This window comes from Melanostigma gelatinosum, assembly GCF_949748355.1.
Source record: "Melanostigma gelatinosum genome assembly, chromosome: 24".
NCBI lineage: Eukaryota > Metazoa > Chordata > Actinopteri > Perciformes > Zoarcidae > Melanostigma > Melanostigma gelatinosum.
Genome location: NC_136657.1, coordinates 1,182,501 through 1,203,337, shown reverse-complemented (window position 1 = coordinate 1,203,337; position 20,837 = coordinate 1,182,501). Strand labels below are relative to the sequence as shown.

Sequence of the window (20,837 nt, the reverse complement as noted above, 5' to 3'; positions counted from 1 at the left end):
CTGCTGAGGGACGGCTGTGTTTCCTCCAGACCATCGTTACAGTTTAATATTCATCTCACTTGCAATCATCGTCGTCACCATAAACCTGGTAATGAAGAAACAGTGCTGCTGGTATCTGATGTGTGGTGTTGAAGTGTGACTGCAGCCCACCAGGGGGCAGTGCTGACCACTCGCACAGAAATGTAACACTGTTCAACACAGTTGAAGTAAGTTTCATCACACAATACATGTAACGAGTTCATATTAATCTCATTATTTTCTGCATGTATTTCTGCACGAGAGAACATATTGTCTCACCACCACGTCAATCGGTCCTCCATTGGATGCTGCTTCATCAGTGCATGTTTTAGGCTTTAACCTTAATCCTACCTGTGGGTAGTGCGTCATCTCCCACAGGTGCTTTATTCTACAGTTCCAATCGTTCATGCATACATCCTGTGTCGTTTTAATAGATAGGGTCCTAATGTAAAGCATCACACACTATCAGTGGGGGAGTCACTGTGAAGGAGACACACACACATTTCCGCATGTGATCTGTCGCTTTTCATTTTGACACAATATGCAAATCAATTTGGGGAGAAATAAGTGAACATTTTGCCCTGATGGTAGTTGGTTCTTGGGATCAGTATATGTTGAATATGTTTGTAGGATGAGGGTTCAAGTGTCCTGCGACCTGTTGAAGTAAGCAGCGTAGTCCTCTGTGTTAGAGCTGCGTTCATTGATTTATGTCCACTTGAAAAATGTGACTCTTAGAATAAAGTTCTTTGCAAAGATGAGGGAATTGAACTGAATTGTCTTTGCCCTGCAGCTTTCAATTCAGTTCCTTCAGGTGAGAAGTGATCCATATTCTGATCTTGTATAATAAACCGGACCGCGGCCCACCTTTTAGTGACCATGACGTGGAACAAAGAGCGACAGTCCTCTTCGGGAGGAGTTCGGGGTGGATGGGTCAAACAAACGCAGGACTTTCACCCAGGAGACCACCGTTTGTGTCCCCTATGAAACCAAAAGTCAACTTTATACTTATTTATTATACTTTTGTCACCTAACTTACGTACTTATTTCAACCAAAACCAAGATCTTATCCTCAACCTAACCAAATAGTTGTGTTGCCTAAACTTAAAGTTGTTTTGTTTCAAACCACAATGTTTGATTTTGACTTTCCCACCGTGATGGGTGCAGTCTGGCCCACCTAAAGCATTATAATGGGAGTGATAACCTCAGATATTCAATGTGATATAACACTCAACATGTGGTTGCTTTAGGTCCAGGCTCTGAGTTGGAGATCCACATTCTCTGTCAGACCATCTCTATGGAAATGTGACCTTACTTGTGTTTGCTTGGCCAACACAAGTTGAACTCTTTAGCTTTATTATTCAGCCTTCCGTCTCGGCACACTATGTCATGGGGCTCATTGACATGAATGTGGGAGCTGTGTTGATTGCAAAGGACTTACAGGTGTTTGATATGAGAGCAAAGCCGTGGCATTTTTGGTATTAGCTGTGAAAGTATTGTGTGAAAAAGTTGTTGGTGTTTTTGATCCTTCAGTGTTTCCTGTAATGGATGTGCTCTTCTCCTCCAGCTACTCTAAACACTTGTCTCATGTAGTGTCAGATGCATATTCAAAAGGCACTTTTTGGTATTTTTCCAAGAGTGCCTATGTGCCAAGTTCATCACAGCCCATGGTATAAATTGGAGGGGGGGGGGGGGGGGGTGTAAAGAGAGGAGAGGTAAGCCAGAGAGAGACAGAGGGGGAGGAGACAAGGAGTCATCCCAGCCCATTTATCTGACAGCCATGTACCACAGCGAGCCAATGTGCCAACAGCTCTCTGGCTGCTTCATGGTAGACTGGCTGCCCCTCCCCCTGCCTCCCCTCCTCTGTCCAAAGTTGTACAGGCACACTCTGTGTCTGTACTTAGCGTTAGGCTGAGAGTGAGGAGCACACCAGAGCCTGCAGGCTGGCTGAGAGGACCCGAGCCATGGCTCTGCTGCTGGACAGCTCTGGCACCACGGCAGACTACTGCTGCCTGATCCGCCGCAGGTGCAAGAGGAGGAGGAAGAAACGCTCCGAGCGCAAAGGTATTCCTCCGTGCTGTACCTGCTGCTCTGCTCTGTTTGAGACCGGAGTGTGGTAGTGAGTGTGGAGCAGCTGCTGTTTGGAGGGTCGTGTTAGTTCTGTGTTGTTTGGTCGTCATCATGGAAGGAGCTGCTTGTTGTCCTGGACTTTCTGTCGAGATGTCCTGATGCTCTTCATGAATGTGCTGCTTAGAACAGACATTTCACTTTTATTGATCTCATCTCTCATCTCACTGGTTACTGGCTATCTTTCTTTTGTTGATTTTTATTTCAGCTCTATAGGAATCAACTTTATCGTGGAAATAGCACAAGATAATACATGGCGAGTGTAAATTATGCTTGTGGTGCAAGTGTAAACAGAAAGGGAAATATCATGAAGAGGTGCATTGATTTGAGAGCCAGATGGATACTGGATTTTTGAGACAGTATCAATATTTTAAAGTAAAAAGGAAGATAACATGAACACATAGGGAAATCATTATTAATACACACCCCCTTCAGAAAAGAACTTAAGTTTCTCTGCCCAGTTTCTTCGGGCTGAGATGTCGATTCACAGTAAACGTGGACTTCTTACAATCTGCACTGAATTTAAAGTCGTGTAAAAAGAACAAAAGTCATGTGATCTGCATTTCAGTGCAGAAGCTGTTCATATGTCACAGTGATATTCAGTAATAAATAGTCAGCAAGTCCACCAAGTTTCTACTGAAAGCATGTTTCTGCAAAGTGATCAGTGTTGACATGATTCTGTTGTGTCAGCCCCCTCAGACTAAACTAAAAAGTATCCGTCATGAAAACTTCCTGGAATGAAGGCACCTTAAAAGGTCTGGTCCTGGAAACTGCAATGCACCCTGGAAATTTGTTTTGGCCTGGGCCTGACATACTTTAACCAAGTAAATAGTTACGTAACTCTTCAAACACAATGAACACATGTTATATCTGTGCCTCGATAATAATAATGTATCATTTGAACATCCTGCTGAATGAGCGTCTGGAGAATATTCTGCTCTCCATCTGCAGACACCTGAAGCTGGCAGGTATCTGGAGGGATGATGTCACTGTCAACCCAGTCTTCTGATTTGTCAGCTGTCTAAACATTACTGCACATGGATCCAGTTATCAGTGAAGTTATCAGTTATACAGTCGTTTTTCCCTGCGGCATCTATAAATGTTACATCGTCACCACCTACTAGACAGAACAATGCTAAGTTTATATACAATGATGATAAACTGTATTTAAATCAGAGGCTTCTCTTTTTCACTTTCTTCATTTATTTGAGAGCTTTAATGACTGATTACTTTAAAAAAAATGTGCATATAAATAACACACGAAGTGCTCATAAAACATGAACATTTCTCATGAATCAAACTACCCAACAATTTATAAAAGTACAGCTGAAACGATTAATCAATCAGTCAACTGACAGACAATTAGTTGAGAACTATTTTAAACATTTCAGTCACTTTAATGCTAAAACATTTCATGGTTTCTGATTCACAGAATGGATTTAATTCAGAAAAGAAGTCAGCAGATAAATCCATAATAACAATAATCATAATTCAATAGTTCCCTATGAGCTCCAGCTCAACCAGCTAACTTCACATCCTTCTTTTATATGAATGCATGAATAATAATAATCTCATGATAACGAGTCACGGGAATACTTTTCTGCAAGAGTACTTTTACTTTAATACTTGAAGTACTTTTACATATTTTTACTGAAGTGACATTTTCAATGAAGGACATTTTTACGACTTACAGATATTTTAACTTTTTAGTACTTTTTTCTTGAATAAAGGATATGAATACCTCTTCCACCACTGTGTATGTATAATAATATGAATATTTGTCAGGAAACATACAGTATGTCTCATCGGCTCACAGCCACTGTTGATATCCTCTAACTGTGCCAGACATTTGTCAAATGAATCATTAATAAGAAAATGCACTTTGCAGCAGCTTAACTTCATGGCTCAGTGAATGTCAGACGTGTGAGTGCTTAGTCTTGGTTGTAGTGGAACATGTGCTGGAACAGACCAGCACCACAGCGCTGCTCGACTCTGCACTGTCCTGCTTCATTTGCTCTGTGCATGATTGCAAACGTCTGCTAATAGTTTCACTAACGGCAAAAGTCAAGTGCACTTAATCCTCACATTAATTCAAATTACAGCTGTTGGCCACAAAAAGCCAAAGCAGCAGGTGTATATCTTTTTATCCCACTCGGGAATATTCAATTTAGCCAAACTGTTCTTCATGGAGAGTGTGGTAAACAGTATTAATGTGTAAAAAAAGAAAGAATGGAGCCATTGAACATACTTTGCATGCGGGGCGAGTAAGAAGCCCATCCTCTCCGTGTCCCTGCTAAGCGGGGTGTTGTGAGATGAACTGAAGTGTGAGTTTAATCTACTGGGAGCAAAAGTGAATTTCAGACGAGGCATAAGCCGATGTGCTCTGTGAGGCGTGTACGCCACGCTGCCGCTAAGGGATGTGTCTGTCGGCCAAAAACCGCAGCCGCAGATCTCTGTCTGGCGCTCTGTGATGTGGAGGAGTTGATACAGACCCCCCCCCCCCACCCACCCTCCACCCTGCAGCCGGGTTGGCCTGAAGCTCTGCTGATAACTCCGACTCTCCTCAGGGCTCAGGGTTGTGAGCTCTGCTGAGGGCCCCCCCATGACAGGTAGAGAAGGAGGCAGCACACAGCTTGAAGGGCAGACTCATGCATCACTTTTGATAATGTTGACTTTTACTTTAAGCCAGATTCAATGCAAGATTTGTATCAGAAAATCATCCCATGTTGCATGTTCCTGTCATGTGTCAAATCTTCTGCATCCACAGGATATGCTTCATCAAAATGAACAATGAAATAGAAAATAGGTCGATACATTATGTCTGATGATTCCTACAAATCTGGTTGCATGATAGCTGCTTCAGTCTCTGCACCTCTAGGACAACCCTTGTACAGTGGTGGGAGCAGTATTTAGATTCTTTGCTTAAAGGTTAACTTCTATATTTTTCTCATGTCTCTGTGTCTAAGTGACTAATGAGAACAACATGTTTTCATAGTGGTCCAGTATTAAGGTAGAACGGTGCAGATGGCAGCAATGTAATTATATCGTTAAAAGTCACATGACACAATAACAAATAGAATAGATCGCTTTTATCTAAATTGTTCATCAAATGTGCTTTAGATTTGTAGCATATCTTTGGATCAAAACGCATCAATATCTTTGGCATCACTAGACAGCACCAACCTTCCACCTCCACACGGCTGTCCATCAGCTCCTGGTCTCACTAATCCTGATGCCATGGGGTGTGAAATTCAACATCGGCCCTGAGCTTCCCGTCCCCTCCCCCTCTCCCCCCCCCCCCCCCTCACTCTGAGAGATAGCGGAGGCCCCGGCCCGGCCTTGACTGGGGTGAAGAGAACAGTGATAGCCATCTGTTGTGCGCGGCGAGACCAGTGATGCAGAGAGAATAGGGTGGAGGAGGGTCAGTGGGTGCAATGGGGAACCTGGAATCTCTGATGCCGACCTTTAAAGACCTTATGAAAAATGAAAAAGTCAAAAATAAGCTCTAGCGAAATCAAAGCCTGTCACCATAGATCAGCTGGTCAGAGGCTGACATTGTGACTAGAAGGGAACTCAGTGCTCCGGCTCTAGAACCGTCACATTAGATCTTTCTTTAACGTTGTTTCACCAAAGACAGTGTGACCTGTACGTCCCGGAGGTTTCTGAAGAGCCCAGATGAAGGATAGAGGTGGAGCGTGGATGGAGCCGAGGCGGGCCGAGTGGAGTCTGGTAGCTGAAACACGCCCACCTAGCTCAAAGCTACCAGGCTAGCTAAGGCTAACAAGCCAGTAAGAAGTGAGGCGATTGTGCTACTATGTGTTGCTAGCTGGCTAGCATTAAACCTGTGGTTGCCGGTTGTTCCTGGTGCAGTTTGTCACAAGAAATCTCAGAAGGTAACTTCACAACAACTGTGAAATCTGACCCTGTCAGCTCCTTCACTTTGTGCTTCACTTTGTGCATTCTCCAAGTCACCACGACATCCAAGAGTCAACTATATTTAGTAATGAGCCTATAATCTCAATAATCGTTTGTAGTCAGAAGTATTGGCCAGTCACGTTCGAGCAGGGTTTGGTTCGGGCAAATGCAGGTCGGTTTACGCCACCATTCATATTTATGCAACTAATAAAATTAATAGTAGAGCACAGTGAAAAAATTTGATTGGCCCATTTCATTTATGGTAGACCTAAATCTCTGCATTATAAATATTGATACATTGTGTTTATCACTATTTGTTGCAGCTGCTACTTTAAATACTTAAAAAGTATTGATTTATAATATTTGGATAAAATCTGAATCTACAAAATGTAGCCTAACTAGTAACTTATGCTGTCAAATGAATGTAGTGAGGTTAAAAGTACAATGTTTCCCTCTGAGATGTACAGGGTAACTTGTGCCATGTCCACACTACTCCGTGTCTAGTTGGATGCAGAGTTGTCAAATAGAAACGATCTCCGTCCACACGGGAGTTTCAGCAATATTCTCAAGTTGATCTGCATCCACACGGCAGCCTTCGAAGGCGGACAGCACGTGACCATTAACGTACACTGGGCATGCGCGTGACGGTGTAAACAGGAAGTGGATTGCTTGCTTAGTTTAAAAAATACGACAGAGTAATAAAGTAGTCTTTAATAATGAAAGGTTGTTTTTGATACTTAAGATCTTCCTCTAAAATCTTCCTCTATAAACTCAAACAGACACAGTTCGTGGAAAGTTTTATTTGTCAGACGTAATTACAGCGCTGCGTCTCTCTCTCGCTCTCTCTCTCTCTCTCTCTCACTTTAAAATCAACACTTACACGTAAACGTTTACTAGATTATGGGTCCATCAATGTGGTCAACACACGTCTGTCACTTTTTCCTCCGTGTTGTTGATGTCTCTTCTCACTAGTAGCTCTGAACATCATGTCCGCCTAGCTAGCTTCTAAGCTAATATTTTAACATTACCGCCAATGGAGAAATGCTAACTGCGATTAGCATTTAATACATCACAAATGTTATACTAAACACGCAAATAGACTATATCTACGTACATCTTTTCATGCTTCATGAAGACATACTTAAAGACTAAGGTATCTCAAGGCTAACAAACGGAAGAAGTAAAACGTTAGTGCAGCGTGTCTTCTCATTAGAAGTAAAAACAACAGCACCATGTAAAACCACCGAGCTGCTCCATCGGGCTGATGCTGGTCACGCCGCTCGCTAATCACTCCAATAACAGCTGCTTCCTCCACAGAAATGCAGACTTTTACTGCACAACAGCTGCTAGCTACTGCTAGCTATCCATGTTGAAATGAATCGCTGGTAGCCCAGTTTGTTTTCTTCCGGGTACGGGTCACGTGATAGTGAGTGTGACGAATCAGGGACGGAGACGTCATGGTTGCCAAGAACCAATCCAGTAGCGAACACGGGTGTGGGCGTAATTTTTTCTAAGCACATCCGTGTCCGACCGTCTACACTCAACCAAAACCCCGGAGTTTTCAAATACCTCCAACCTCGGCGGAATTTTCAGGCTCCTCCGTTTAGCCAAATATCTCACTGCAACATTCACAGCTGCAATCGAACTCTAGAAAGCTCACATACAATAGAACAGCAACATTTTGGGATGTAAACCACAGTGTAGGTCTGGATTAAAGGATGTTTATCCGTCCATGGATGCTGCTGGTTTTTGTTCTACAGTTCTGAATATTTCATTATTCAAACATGAATACGCCTTGTATATCCACAAAGGGACCCAGGTCGGCCATTAGTGGTCTTGTTGAACTACGGTATATTTTCACACTGTCAAGTTCAGGTCAGCCTGACAGAGTGGGAAAGAAAATGGAAAACAAAAATGGTGAAAAGCTGTTTTCAGTCTCTGGGTTTTTGCTTTCAGGTTTCTTAGCTGTGTATGAAAGCCTGCAGAAACCCAACTCTCCCTTCTGGAGAATAATTCATTCCACAAATAAATACATGCAAGTGAGTTTCTAATTGGCTTCTTACATGTGACCATTTGCATGTCGAAGAGGTCAGACAGGGGAAGTGAGTGCAGTACACAACATGAGAGATAATTACATGTCAAATCAGGTTTAAACTGACTACAAAGGTGTGCAGCTAAACATTTGAATATTTGTGTAATTCAGACTCACACATTGAAGAGTGTACCTTGACCCTGAACTCAATACGTGAGCTTTATTTCCTAAAGGACTCTTGTGGCTGTTGGCCCTGAGGCTTCACTTACAATGCGCTACCCAAGCATTCTCCCCCGCAGTATGGAAGGAGATAATCCACTTGATTGCTTTACCTTCAGGAAGGCTGGCACTTCTCCTTGGCCACCAGTGGAGAGGGCACTACAGCGCTTTGAATAGTTTGCAGCACAAATGTGAGGGGGCGTTGTGTGTTGGTCTGCATGGAAGCCCTGTTGGTTAAGTGAGTCGCATTAGCGTGTGGAATTGATGCAGCATTGACCCTGCCCTCCAGCTACTGACTGGGCCACACAGCAAATTAAAGCCGTCATAAAGATTTCACAGAGTCCCTGTGAAAATGTTCCAGGGATGGCTGGAGCCTGCGAGTGTCCTTGGGAAGCAGTGAGGGATTTCTTTCCCGTAGTCCAGCAGCGATGGTACAACACACCAACGTTTCTCTGCATTACAAGACAGACGAAGTGAACTTCTCTGTTGTTGATCAATTCAATTCAATTCAATTCAATTAATTTTTGTATAGCCCAAAATCACAAATTACAAATTTGCCTCAGAGGGCTTTACAATATGTACACGTTTGACATCTTCTTGTCCCGGGACCCTCACATCAGAACAGGAAAAACTCCCCAAAAACCCCTTTAACGGGGAGGAAAGAGGAAGAAACCTGTGGGAGAGCAATAGAGGAGGGATCCCTCTCCCCGGATGGACAGAAGTGCAATGATGTCATGTGTAGAACAGGATAGTGAATTACAACACATTCAATGTAATTACAGCACATTCAATGTATGACACAACCACGACAGGAGGCAACACCTGGTCCGGGTAAACCCGGATACACAGGAACCTGTGAGGCGAGAAAGCACAGAGACTCTGGTGAAGAAGCAGGTCAATAATGTGCATTAATGGTATCGGTAATATGAAATAGTAATGTGAGTAATAATAAAAGTGATATTAGCAGTTGGAGTCAGCAGGGCCATGGTAGGAGGAAGGACCAGGGTCCAGATGAAACCATCCTCCATGGAAACCTGTGAGGAGAGGAAGCACAAGGACTCCGGGGAAGAGACAAAATCAGTACTGTGCATTAATGGTATCGGTAATAGGATTAATAATGTTAACAATGAAGGTCGTAGTAGGTGTCAGCAGGGCCATGGATGGTCGAAGAACCAGTGTCCGGAAAAAACTGCGGTCATCCTGTGAGGCGATCAACAAGTGCACAAGACTTATTGACAGTCTTTAGAACAGAAGAAGCTAAAAGAGAGTATGGTCCCTCCATTCCTACCCTTTAGACTGAAATTAAAGTAAAAAACTGTGACAATAAACTCCCTTACTAAATTGTTTTCCCAATTATGTTGTTGTGTGTCGCTGCCTGCCTTACGTTCAGAGACAATATGAGGGTTTACACCCCCCAGCCCTCGGGCCATGTTCATTTCTGTCCTTGTGTGATTGAATATGATGGGTTTGCCGTTACATTAGGCAGATTCTGTTATGATTTTCTTGTAACCTGCTGCAAATGTCACATTTCCATCTCACGCCAGGAGCCTGTGAAAAGTGAAGTCAATTTCAAAGGGAAACTTCCAGAGAGTTGCAGGTTAATAAGCTGTCTGTCAGGCAACGATCTCATTAAGTCGAGCAGACTTTACTGAAATGTCTTCATTTTGTGATAGTCTTGTTCAAAGTCAAAATGTCACATTGAATTACATTTACTCTTTGGTACAATACCCAACTATTATTTGATTCATGGCAGTTACATGTTTGAATGTTAGCTCTATCCAGTGTCTTTAACCCAATTTCTTTAGAGGCACAACAACATTTTCCCCACCTGATGTGACTGTATGATACAGCCAGATGTGTCGCCTCTCTGTCCCCTCTCATCCACCAACTCATCACCTGTCCCTGTCCTGTCAAAGTGTCACACCCCGGCCCGTCAGGGTCCAATTTCTGCGAGTCTCAAAATGTAATTTCATGGGGAGAAAATGGAGTTTGTATGTGAGAAAAGCATTGTGCTGCCGGCAATGTTCAAGAAAGTTTTTTTTTTTTTGTCTGCATCACAGTTTGAGGCCACCGTTTTCCCCTCCCCGCTGTCTGCACCTCCTCAGGGTCGATCCATCTGCATTAGGCCACTAAAGGAGTCCTCTGACAGCTGTTTGCAGTTGTTTTCCCTCTCGGGCTATGATTGTAACTCGCCTCAAGCACCAGAAAAAGGCTCCCAAATCCATTTATCACTGTCGGCTCAGTCGCTAGTTACCACTGATGGCTGGTGTCCAGATTCTGTGTTCTTGTTGATGGGGTTTGCCGAGGGCTGCATATCGGCTAATGTCCTGATGATCCTGTCAGTGTTCAGATCGATTTCTTTTCCGGGCAGTTATTAGTTTCCATTTGTTGAGGTGAATCATGAAAATCCACTTCTAACATAATACATATAGCCTGTATTAATAATGGGGTAGAGAGTGGCTGTGGCCAATTTGCAAATTCGCCCGTTCGAAAATGTTCCGATGCCCAAAATCAAAAGTTGCAAAATTCAAATAATATCTATTGCCTCTCAACATGTAGACAGCTGAGCCGGCAGCCTCACAGCTAACAGCGCTAACAGTGCAAACAACGCTAGCAATCAGTTGGAATTGATAAAATGGAAGTGTATTAATTGAACGGACATGTTGTTGTTCCTGTGTAGCGTAAATGAGCTGATAAATGATATCTTATCAGATCCATGCACAGACTTGTCTATCGCTGATAACCATCCAGCATTGTAGGCTCTATTGGAGGCCTTTCCGATACTAGTATCTGTCTGGGAACAACTTTAGGATAGACGTAATGTTACGTAGAACTTAACATGTCCGCTGATGGTGATCTGTCCCGGCCGATGGCTCCAGCCTCCCCTCAACCTTAATAGGATGATAAACGGATGTATTTTCACCACATCTATGTTTGCTCCTCACTTGGTTTTTACTTCAAGTAACACGGAAGGGTTATTGATTGAAGTTTATACTCTATTATAGTGTATTGTCTCCTGCACCTGTTCCTAACCTTGTTTGAATGTTCACAGCATCGGCCTTCTCTCCGTGTAAATGTGTTTAGCTGTTGTGGTTAGTGTGCTGTGATGCATGAACTGAGGCAGCAGTGTGTTGGAGCGTGGCAGTAGAGTCAATTATTTATTATTTATTTTGTCCCGCTTGTCTGATAAACTTATTCTCCACACGACATGGATGGTAGGCCACGGATTCCTTTAATATACATGCCACTTTCCATTCCTGCCGGCTGTTTATCCTCCACAATCCTCCTTGTTTTTCCAATTTGTTGATGCCGCTTTGTATTACTGCAGAACATATAATGTTTCATACACTCTGCCATTGAAAAGTTACGAATCTCCTGCCACCAAAGCTTGTTTGAGTACAGTCAGAAGACTGGGAGCACGATCTCTGAACCCATGAGCAATCAGTCTGACAACAGATAAGCCTCTGGGGGCAAGGGACTATATTTCTAGACTTCCTCTTCCTGCTGCTCTTTGTGCACAGTTCCATTATCTAGAATAGAATAGAATAGAAAAGTACTTTATTCATCCCCAAGGGGAAATTTGTCTGTGGCAGCAGCAACCAGGGTTACACAATAAAATAAAAATATTGGGTATGGAAAATGCACACTATGTACAATATAATAAAATAACAGAGCAGGACCTATTCAATTTAAGAAAACAAAGTAATAAAAATGCACAGTATATACACTGAATATAATTGTATTAAGTTAACTCAGTAGGTAAAAATAAAAATAAACAAAACAGTAGTGCACAAGATCACTACCAGCAGCAACAACAGTGTATCAGTGTTACAGTCTTGTGTTTGACTTGGCCAGAGGTGATTTATCATACAGTGATATGGCAGTGGGCAGGAATGTTCTCCTGTATCTTTCCTTGTGACAGCGGCGCTGGATATGTCTGTTGGAGAAAGTGCTCCGCTGTCCCTGCAGGAGGTGGTGGAGAGGGTGGTCCGGGTTTTCCAATATGGATAATCGTTTCTTCAGTGTCCTCCTCTCCACCACCTCTTCCAGATAGTCTTGTTTGCAGCCAACGATGGAGCCGGCCTTCTTACCCAGTTTGTTAAGTCTGTTGGTGTCTCCGGCTCCAATGCTGCTCCCCCAGCAGACTACGGAGAAGTACAGTGCACTGGCCACAACAGACTAGTGGAACATCTCTGTCGATGGAGACACCAGGTACTTGTACTCCTCCACCATGTCCACATCCTCTCCCAGAACTCTCAGCGGTTCTGGAGTCGTCGTCTTCCTCCTGAAGTCGACCACCATCTCTCTGGTCTTGGCCACGTTTAGACGCAAGTGATTTCTACCGGCCCACTCCACAAAGTCCTCCACTACTGCCCTGTACTCCTCCTCCCATCCGTCCCTTACACACCCGACCACTGCAGAGTCGTCAGAGAACTTCTGCAGATGGCATGACCCAGAGTTGTACTGGAAGTCAGTGGTGTACAAGGTGAACAGGAAGGGAGACAGAACAGAACACTTCCAGTCTGGCATCTCTACTTGAGATGCCAGACTGGAGTTGGAGTTGAGAGACTACTGGATTGTTTCACAGCCGGTGTATTTAGAAGGCTAGATACCAAGACGATAGCCGATGGGTTCCGAGATTGCATTTGTCAATGTCAAAGAAACTGGAACTTCGATTCAAACAGGAACAGCTTCCTGTTTCAGTGTCAAGTGTTTCACAATAAAGCACCCTAGAACGAGCTGGAATTAACAGGCAACGTGTTGCTTTAGCAAAGCTCTTCTTCAGACTTCACAATAGAAGGTTAGTCGAGGGTTAGAACTGTTGGAATATCAGCTGAACTAATCACAGTTAAAACCTCTTCAATGAAAGAGACTCACTCAACAGTTCAATCATGAAACTAATTCAACAAGTTCAACAGTATCCTCCCTCACATGTAACACTGTAGGGACAAACACCCAATGGATGTTTGAATCATTTAATTCTCCTTCTTCCTCCTTTGAGGCCAAAACTATTTCAAAATACAGTCAAGCCTTTATGAGGTACACAAGGTTTCTGAATAAGCATAATGCAATATTCAAACCCTCAAACGTTTCTGTGACAAGCCTTGCTGATAACTACATTTGTTGGCATTTGACTTCCTCTGAGTTCATTTTCTTCTTCCATTATCTTGAGAAAGGCAACCGAAGCCCTGTTCTCCTTCCACCCGCCTCACACAATAGAGCCAGGAAAGCCTGATAACATTGTCACGTCTAATGTTTGGAGCCACACAGCTGAGTGGCAGCGGGGCAGGAGGCCATATCTGCCAACAGAGGAGCGATTCAACAGACTATGAAGCCTTTCCTGTCAATCCCATTGGCTTGGAGTTTTGCTCTGTTCTTCTTCCAGAGGAAAGCTGATTAGCCATTTCATTGGGTCTAATTGACGTCCTCTCACTTGTAGCTGAATATAGAAACACATTGTGAACCAAAGCTTTCTATAAATGGAGTTCCTATACGGATACAACAACAGCGTCACAGGATTTCATGGAATAATCTCAACCCTGACGACTTATTTCAGACATAAATGCTGCAAGAATTTATTTCTCCACTATGTTGCCAAAGTTACCTCATGGATTTAGTTTTGCAGTGGACTGTCTTCTGGCCAATGCGTTCTGCCTCTTTAGCTCTCCACACAGACTGTTTACCTGCATTCAACCACAGCCTGCTCTAACCTGATTGGTCAACGCTACTCAGACCTCAAATGGAAACCAGAACGCTTCCGATGGCAAAGTCTTGTCCCGTTGCCTACATCTGTTTATAGAGATGATGGTTACTACAACCCAGCCTGTTGTATAATGTTGTATAACAGGTGGCGTGGAATGAAGAATGGGAGTTTACCAGATCTGTTATGTAAGTAAAAGTCCAAACTGGTAGAACAGACTTAAATCTACACAGAGACACTTTATTTTTCATCTTTTCGTCTAAAGCACCTTCATGAGAGCATACTAAAGTAAAAATCACAATACAGTGTTAAAATACTTAGTTATGAGTTAATGTATTAGCATTAAAATATACTTAAAGTAGTCATTATAAAGAATGGTTCATTTGAGATGAATATACAGTATATTATATTGTTGGATTGTTGCAGCTGGAAAATGTGGAGCTCATTTGAATGACTTTATATACTGCTGGTAGTTAAATAATACATCAAAATTCATTTTGGAATAAAAGTATATTAAATACATTAGCATATAAGCGTATAATATATATATGTTAAATGCAAGTTGGTTTGTTGCCACGGTAACGATGCTGTGCTTTCTGTTATTGGAGGATCTGAGCTGTTTGCATTCCTCGTCTACTTTACATGCTGATTGAGTTTTGCTGAGAAGAATTATGAGATATTTTTTCGTGCTACACGTGCAACAAACTCAGCGAATGTAAAAGAACATCTGGTTTGGTACGCTGCCACTGTTTGAAATACCCGCGTTAATCTGGACACATTCCCCAAATCACTGTAATCATGCCAATTATTTAATGTTTTCAAATTCGACCTACAATTGAATTAACACCACAAAAAAGACGTGAACATCAGTCAGACTGCCGTCCGTCCTCATCCAAGATGAGAAGCCAGGGTTGGTCTAAGAGCTGACAACCAGTAGGATCTCTGCGTTCTCGGATCAGAGGAGTGAAACTCCGCCTCCGCCATCTCTGTAAATCGAAGCTAATTATTACGGGATTTCTGCCAGCCTCCGTTTGTTTATTTATGTCCAGGGACGGCACGCTGAGCGACAGTTTCCTGATTACACCGGAGGAAGTCACGGCAGCTCGGTGTCTCTTATCAGCCTGAGAGACGAGTACCTCTGTCTGACAGGAGTAGCTTAGGGCAGGGCGGCGGAGGAGGGGGCTAGCTGAAGGGGAGAATAAGCGGGGAGCAAGGAGCAAGGAGGTGTTGAGGCAACAGGGTTTGGATTGGTTCCAACAAGAAAATGCAGATGACAGATTTGTTATAAAATGCCTAAAGCTTTGTAAAGACATCTACACTGTTGGCTTTAATGGTATGCTGAGTTCTACTTTGTGTCATGAAGCTCGTAAAGCCAAACATGGTGGAAGGAAGTGTCACATCATCAGATCCTGTTTCACATTTCTTCTATTGGTAGAGAAAAAAGTCATAAAATCATGTTGGAGAAATAAATAAAAGAAAGTGGGTAAATTCACAAGCTATGAAAACAATACTAATCACAGAGAAATTGAATGGAAGAAAACAGTCAAGGTGCATTGTGGGAAATGAAGGTGCCAGGAAGAAGAATGTGTTTATTTTTTTTGTTGAGTCAGACAGTGTCATCGGAGTGCAACGCTGTCTCAGTCGAGTACTCTTTTAATAAGCCACTGAATGAAATTAGCAATCTCCCCTCATATTTTATGATTATTCATTTGTTTGTTTGGAGGCTAATAGATCTCACTACACCTCTGCTAAACTGTGACGAGGTGGATGATATCAGTCGTCACATGTCATCACCTTCTAATCTTTAATTAGCTCACACTCCACCAAACACACTGTACTACCATGAAACTAGACAGCAGTGTCTCCATGATGCCTCAATTTCCTCATGAAATGCTTGGTCAACGCGTAAATTACATGAAAGAAGAATAGCGGTCCCCTGTTTGTTTAGGGAGGTCGTAGTGGATGGATGCGTCAAACTAAAACTGAAAGATGTAACAAACATTCTCAAACTGACCAAAACCACGATTTATTTTGAAAAGACACTGTATTTATGTAACGAGCATGAACACGGAAGTTTATTTTGAAAAAGACGCCGTACATGTAACCAGAGGAAACGGACACGTTATACCTGACACTAGAGGGTTCCACACTGACCAAGCGTCTGTGTTGGATGAGTTTAGAGCACACGTGTCAAACTCAAGGCCCGCTGGCCGAATCCGGCCCGCCACGTCATTTTATGTGGCCCGCGAATCCGCCAGCAAAAACTAAACTATTTTTATTCTTCTTCTTTTTTTTGGAAAAATAATTAAAAGTTAGACTTGAAAATAAAAGTATCCCCATGGTCGAAATTATGAGATAGAAAGTTGAAATGATGAGATAGCATGTTGTCTGTGTACCGACATTAAAACGATCACAACAGGTGGACAGGAGAGGCAACAGCCCGTAAAGAGCTTTTCCAACGATTGAAAAAGATCGACAAATAATCCCAAAATGTCCACGAAGAGAAAAATTGATGCAGAGGGAAGGGCTTCAAGGAGAAAAACGTGTCTGTCTTCTGTGTTATGAGGCGTGTCGGTGATGAAGGATACAATTCACGTCGGCATTTTGACACCAAACACGGAGCTAAATTTAGCCCCAAGAAAAACATCAAACTGTCCAAGAATTAAAAGGCAGACTGCAATCACAGCAGAATATATTTACACAGCTACAGCCCAGTGCATGCTGAAGGTATGTGAGCAGAGCTCCGACCAGATACAGACTTTTACAAATGTCAGTTTGTGAAGAAACACCATCGCAGACAGAGTTCATGAACTAGCAGCAATCTAACAACACAGCTAGCTAAGAGACGAGCAGGTACTCGTGTTTTTAATGAACTGTTGATGAAAGCACAGACAACACGGATACATCATCTATCCATGTTCATCAGACCTGACTCTCAGTGATGTAGGTGCCATGCACAGGACAACGACAGGGAGGAACATTAGTGATGCAGAGAGGTGACACAAACAGCTTTGAACAAAGTTAATGTCATAACTTGTGTTTGATATTTGTCTTTGTTATTTTCTTTAATAGTTTGATCTTTGATAGAGTCATGTGGGTTTCTTAACCCTCAATTAAAATGATTTATGTTATAATAACAGAAATGTGCTTAAATATCATTTTACATTTATATAACTGCATGTACAATATTTTTACACTTGAATAAACAATAATAAAATGCAGAGAGAGTTATTTAACAATATGTTCGGAGAAGTTAGTTACACAGTCTTACAGTTACAACCGGCCCTTTGAGGGCGACCGTGATGCTGATGTGGCCGGAGTGAAGATGAGTTTGACACCCCTGGTTTAGAGTGAGAATGTGTTGTCCAAAGACAAAGAATACGATGTGGACACACTTTTATGTGATACCGACAACCTTTCCCACCTTCAACGCCTGCACATCAGCTGCTTCATGTTTCCTGAACTTAGTGAAATCAAATAAAAAGCTTTCCTTTTTAAATGTTCAGTGTGTTGTAAGGAATAAATAAAAAGCTGTTAGAATATGAGGGTTCGTCAAATGTATCAGTCTCAAAAGGCTGCTCAGGCTTCTCTGGCTGCTGTCTGCTGAATGTTAATGCTTCCAATAAGAACTCTGTTTCACCTGCCAGTCAGTGTTTGATCGCCAAGCTGGTTAGCATTGAGCACATGTCTGTCTGTGCTGTGTGTTGTATTTTGTTCTGATCGATGTATAATTACGTTCTTAGACTTTTCTATATATGCACTGTGTTTTTAGGCTCGGTTATTCAATTAAACAGAGATTTATATTCATGTTTGTGTTAATGGGGTGAGATTCATTGTCCCAGTGAATCCACATCGCTGCGCTGATTCCTGCAGAGAGCAGAGCCTTCATCACTAAATCCACCTGTATTGTTTGCTTTGTGTGTTTCCTCCAGGCCGAGTGGGAGATCGGCTTCCTCGAACCCAACAGAGGCTGCTCACCGTAGAAGGGGGCGAAGTAAAAAGCATGAGTGAGTCAATTTATGCATTTCAAGTCTAACCAAGACGTCAATTTCAGATCTGAACCAAAAGCATTGACAAAAACCTTTTTCAGCTCCAAGTAAAGATTGATCTTTTATTCTTGTGTTGAGTATATGAGACGCATGCATATGGGTATGAGGATATACAGAATCTTAAGCTTAAATACCTCTGGTGCATTGTATTACTGTCAGACTGTCCTTGAAAATGTTCTTTTTGGCCTGCTCGGGAGGCAGGATCAGAGCTTAATCCCAGGGTCAGGGTGTATCTACTGTGAGATTTCAGTCCATTTTGATGACAAATTCTAAGCTTGTCCTCTTGCTCTTAACAAAAAATGCTCCCTAAAGCCCCCTGAGAGACACCTCTGGATTTGAAATGTAGGTCTATTTCAGCCCTAAAACCACCTGACCCGTGATAAGCTTCAACAGGATTTTACAGAAAGGATGGCTGTATCAAGATTGTAAGGGACGTTAATATGCAGCAAGCAAAACAAGTTAACACAAAGCTTTACTTTCATCTGACACCAGTTATGTAGCTGCTTTTGCTTCTGATAAGTTGGCTATTTATTTACAAAGACGATACGATCAAGCATCAAGCTGAGATGACATTCTATGTTCAAGAGTGAGTCTGGCTGTTTGTCAGGGTAGGCTGAAAGGAGTCTGTGTGCTTGAAGACCTGAACCAGATAGACTGAATTGTCTGTTGTGATTGGGCCTGCTGATGCTTGTGCCGCAAAACTGACGGACTCTTTAAACTCTTCTTTATTTGTGTTCACATCCTGTCCCTGTTCTGTGTAAGCCAACGTGAAACCAGTCGGGAGAACATGTGGATTATGCCTGACAGTGTAGGGAGAGTTGGTCGCAGGCTGATGATGGAAGTGCTCAAGGTTATTCAAGTTTATTAAAATTATAAACAGCAAGTCAACAAAAGAAAAGAAGTCAGATGCCAGGTAACGCACTGACATCACATCTGGACATGTAGACCCCCAGACAGACCTTTCCATTGGATTCACTTCTCGATCTAATGAAGAGAAATTCTCTTTCTGCTTGTGACTATTTGTGCTTGCTGAGCCGCAGCGTTGGCTGTTTCAGTAGAGGAACAATAACAGTATGTTCCCTCTTCCCCAACAGACCTATAATCACCCCCCCTCTTGTTGCTTAGGGCATTATCTGCCATTGTGTTTCTCATGTTTGAGTTCAGTTCCCCTCTCGCATGCTTGTTATTTACTTTGCCTTCAGTCGTCGACTGGCTGTGACTGAACGCCGAACACAACTCTGTCCACTTTGATTAAGGAGGAAGTGAAGAACATTTTGTTCTTGGAATATATAAGGCTAAACTTATGATGACAGTGGTTAGGGATGGGGTTCTTTTGTGTCTTACTGCACTTCAGAATCTTTTTCAATCCCTTATCAAATGTGTTCAGGTAGTTTGTTTGGAGGGGAATGAAGACATCTTGGCTGAAAATAATGTTCTGTTTTTATTTCAGTCAGAGTACCTTCACTAATTCCACTGTGCTTAAAGGGTCTAAGGCATTCGCCACATATTCCATCACTGGACTGACTTTCATTAACCCTGTCCTCACTCATGTTTCCTGTCGCTGCGAGGGGAAGCGGTGTTTGCTCCTCACTGGGGGGCTACAGCTGCAGAAGTAATGACACAGTGGAAATATTAGTCTACTTTATCGTTGAGTTTTCCTAACCTGACCGGAAGTTGAAATGGTTGTTGCACTGCTACAGGTCACAAAATCAGACAGGTCACAGAATACGATGTAACAGCGGCAGTAGGCTGAGGCCAAGTACTCGTCTTGTTCTTATTTTAACATGATGGACAAGTGATCAATGTTTAAACAGGGACTTGTTGTTCAACCAAATATTGCGTTTCACAGTCGTTTGGTTGGAATGTTCAAATTCAGGCGATCTGACACGTTCACTCAGTGTTTTTACACGTTACCATGTGTTTTTTTATATATAGTATCAGAAAGAGGTAAAAGAGACTGAAAGAGAGTCTGTAAATGAAAGATTCAATTCGGGGTCGTTGGATCTTGGAACCAGATTCAAAATGGAAGTTATTATTGAAACTCATCCCTATAATTGGCACATAATTCTGTGAAATCACATATTGTAGGTTTTACTTACCTGCAGTGCCTGAACTGTGCATGATAATAAACACAAGGTTCTATTTTGTATTTATACCCAAATGTTTTGTAATGCACAACAGCATGTATGTCTGAAAGGGACATATTTAATCAATCAAATGCTAAAAGTTAATATCCTTTCTCTGGTGTTTTTCTTCAGGCTCAGTTGAAGTGCAGAATTATTTTGGGAAAAGTTGACACCCTTGTTTGCACCCCCACCTTTCCCCACTACCTCTCTAAGCCTGCAATTTATAGGATTGTTTTCTGTCCTGAGCACCGAAAGGAGTAACCTATCGAGCTTTTGCTGGATGATGTTATAAATGGAAATTTACATTAAGTTCCATCAGCTTTGTTAACAGGGCCTGGTGATATGTGTTCCCAAAACACAGAGCATCGTCCTGAGGAAGACATTTGAAAATACATTTTGTTCTGTAATTTGCGAAATTTGAGTACTGCAACAAATAGCTAATATTAATGTTTTGCTTCTCATGGTAATTAAGGTTCGACTTATCAGTCGAGTATTACATGTAGACAGTTTTATCGCTCAAACCTAATTACACCTAAATTTTCCTCTTGAGCTGTAAACAGATTAGTCCTGATTGTGTGTATCATTTTTGCTGTCATAAATGAATGAATGTGTTTGAAATACACTTGTACCAATATAATGGACCTACTTGACAC

General features: G+C 42.3%; 1 protein-coding gene across 1 annotated transcript in view; it reads left to right on the top strand.

Moving 5' to 3' along the window:
- Positions 1 to 1,979: 1,979 nt before the first annotated feature.
- LOC306797386 (double-stranded RNA-specific editase 1-like) overlaps positions 1,980 to 20,837 on the top strand; it is a gene marked incomplete at both ends in the record, with an annotated part of 26,832 nt that continues 7,974 nt past the window's right edge. Inside the window, 2 exons of the mRNA XM_079296727.1 lie at positions 1,980 to 2,079; positions 17,942 to 18,016. Of these exons, the coding sequence (XP_079152853.1) occupies positions 1,980 to 2,079; positions 17,942 to 18,016 (175 nt within the window). The remainder of the gene's footprint in view (positions 2,080 to 17,941; positions 18,017 to 20,837) is intronic.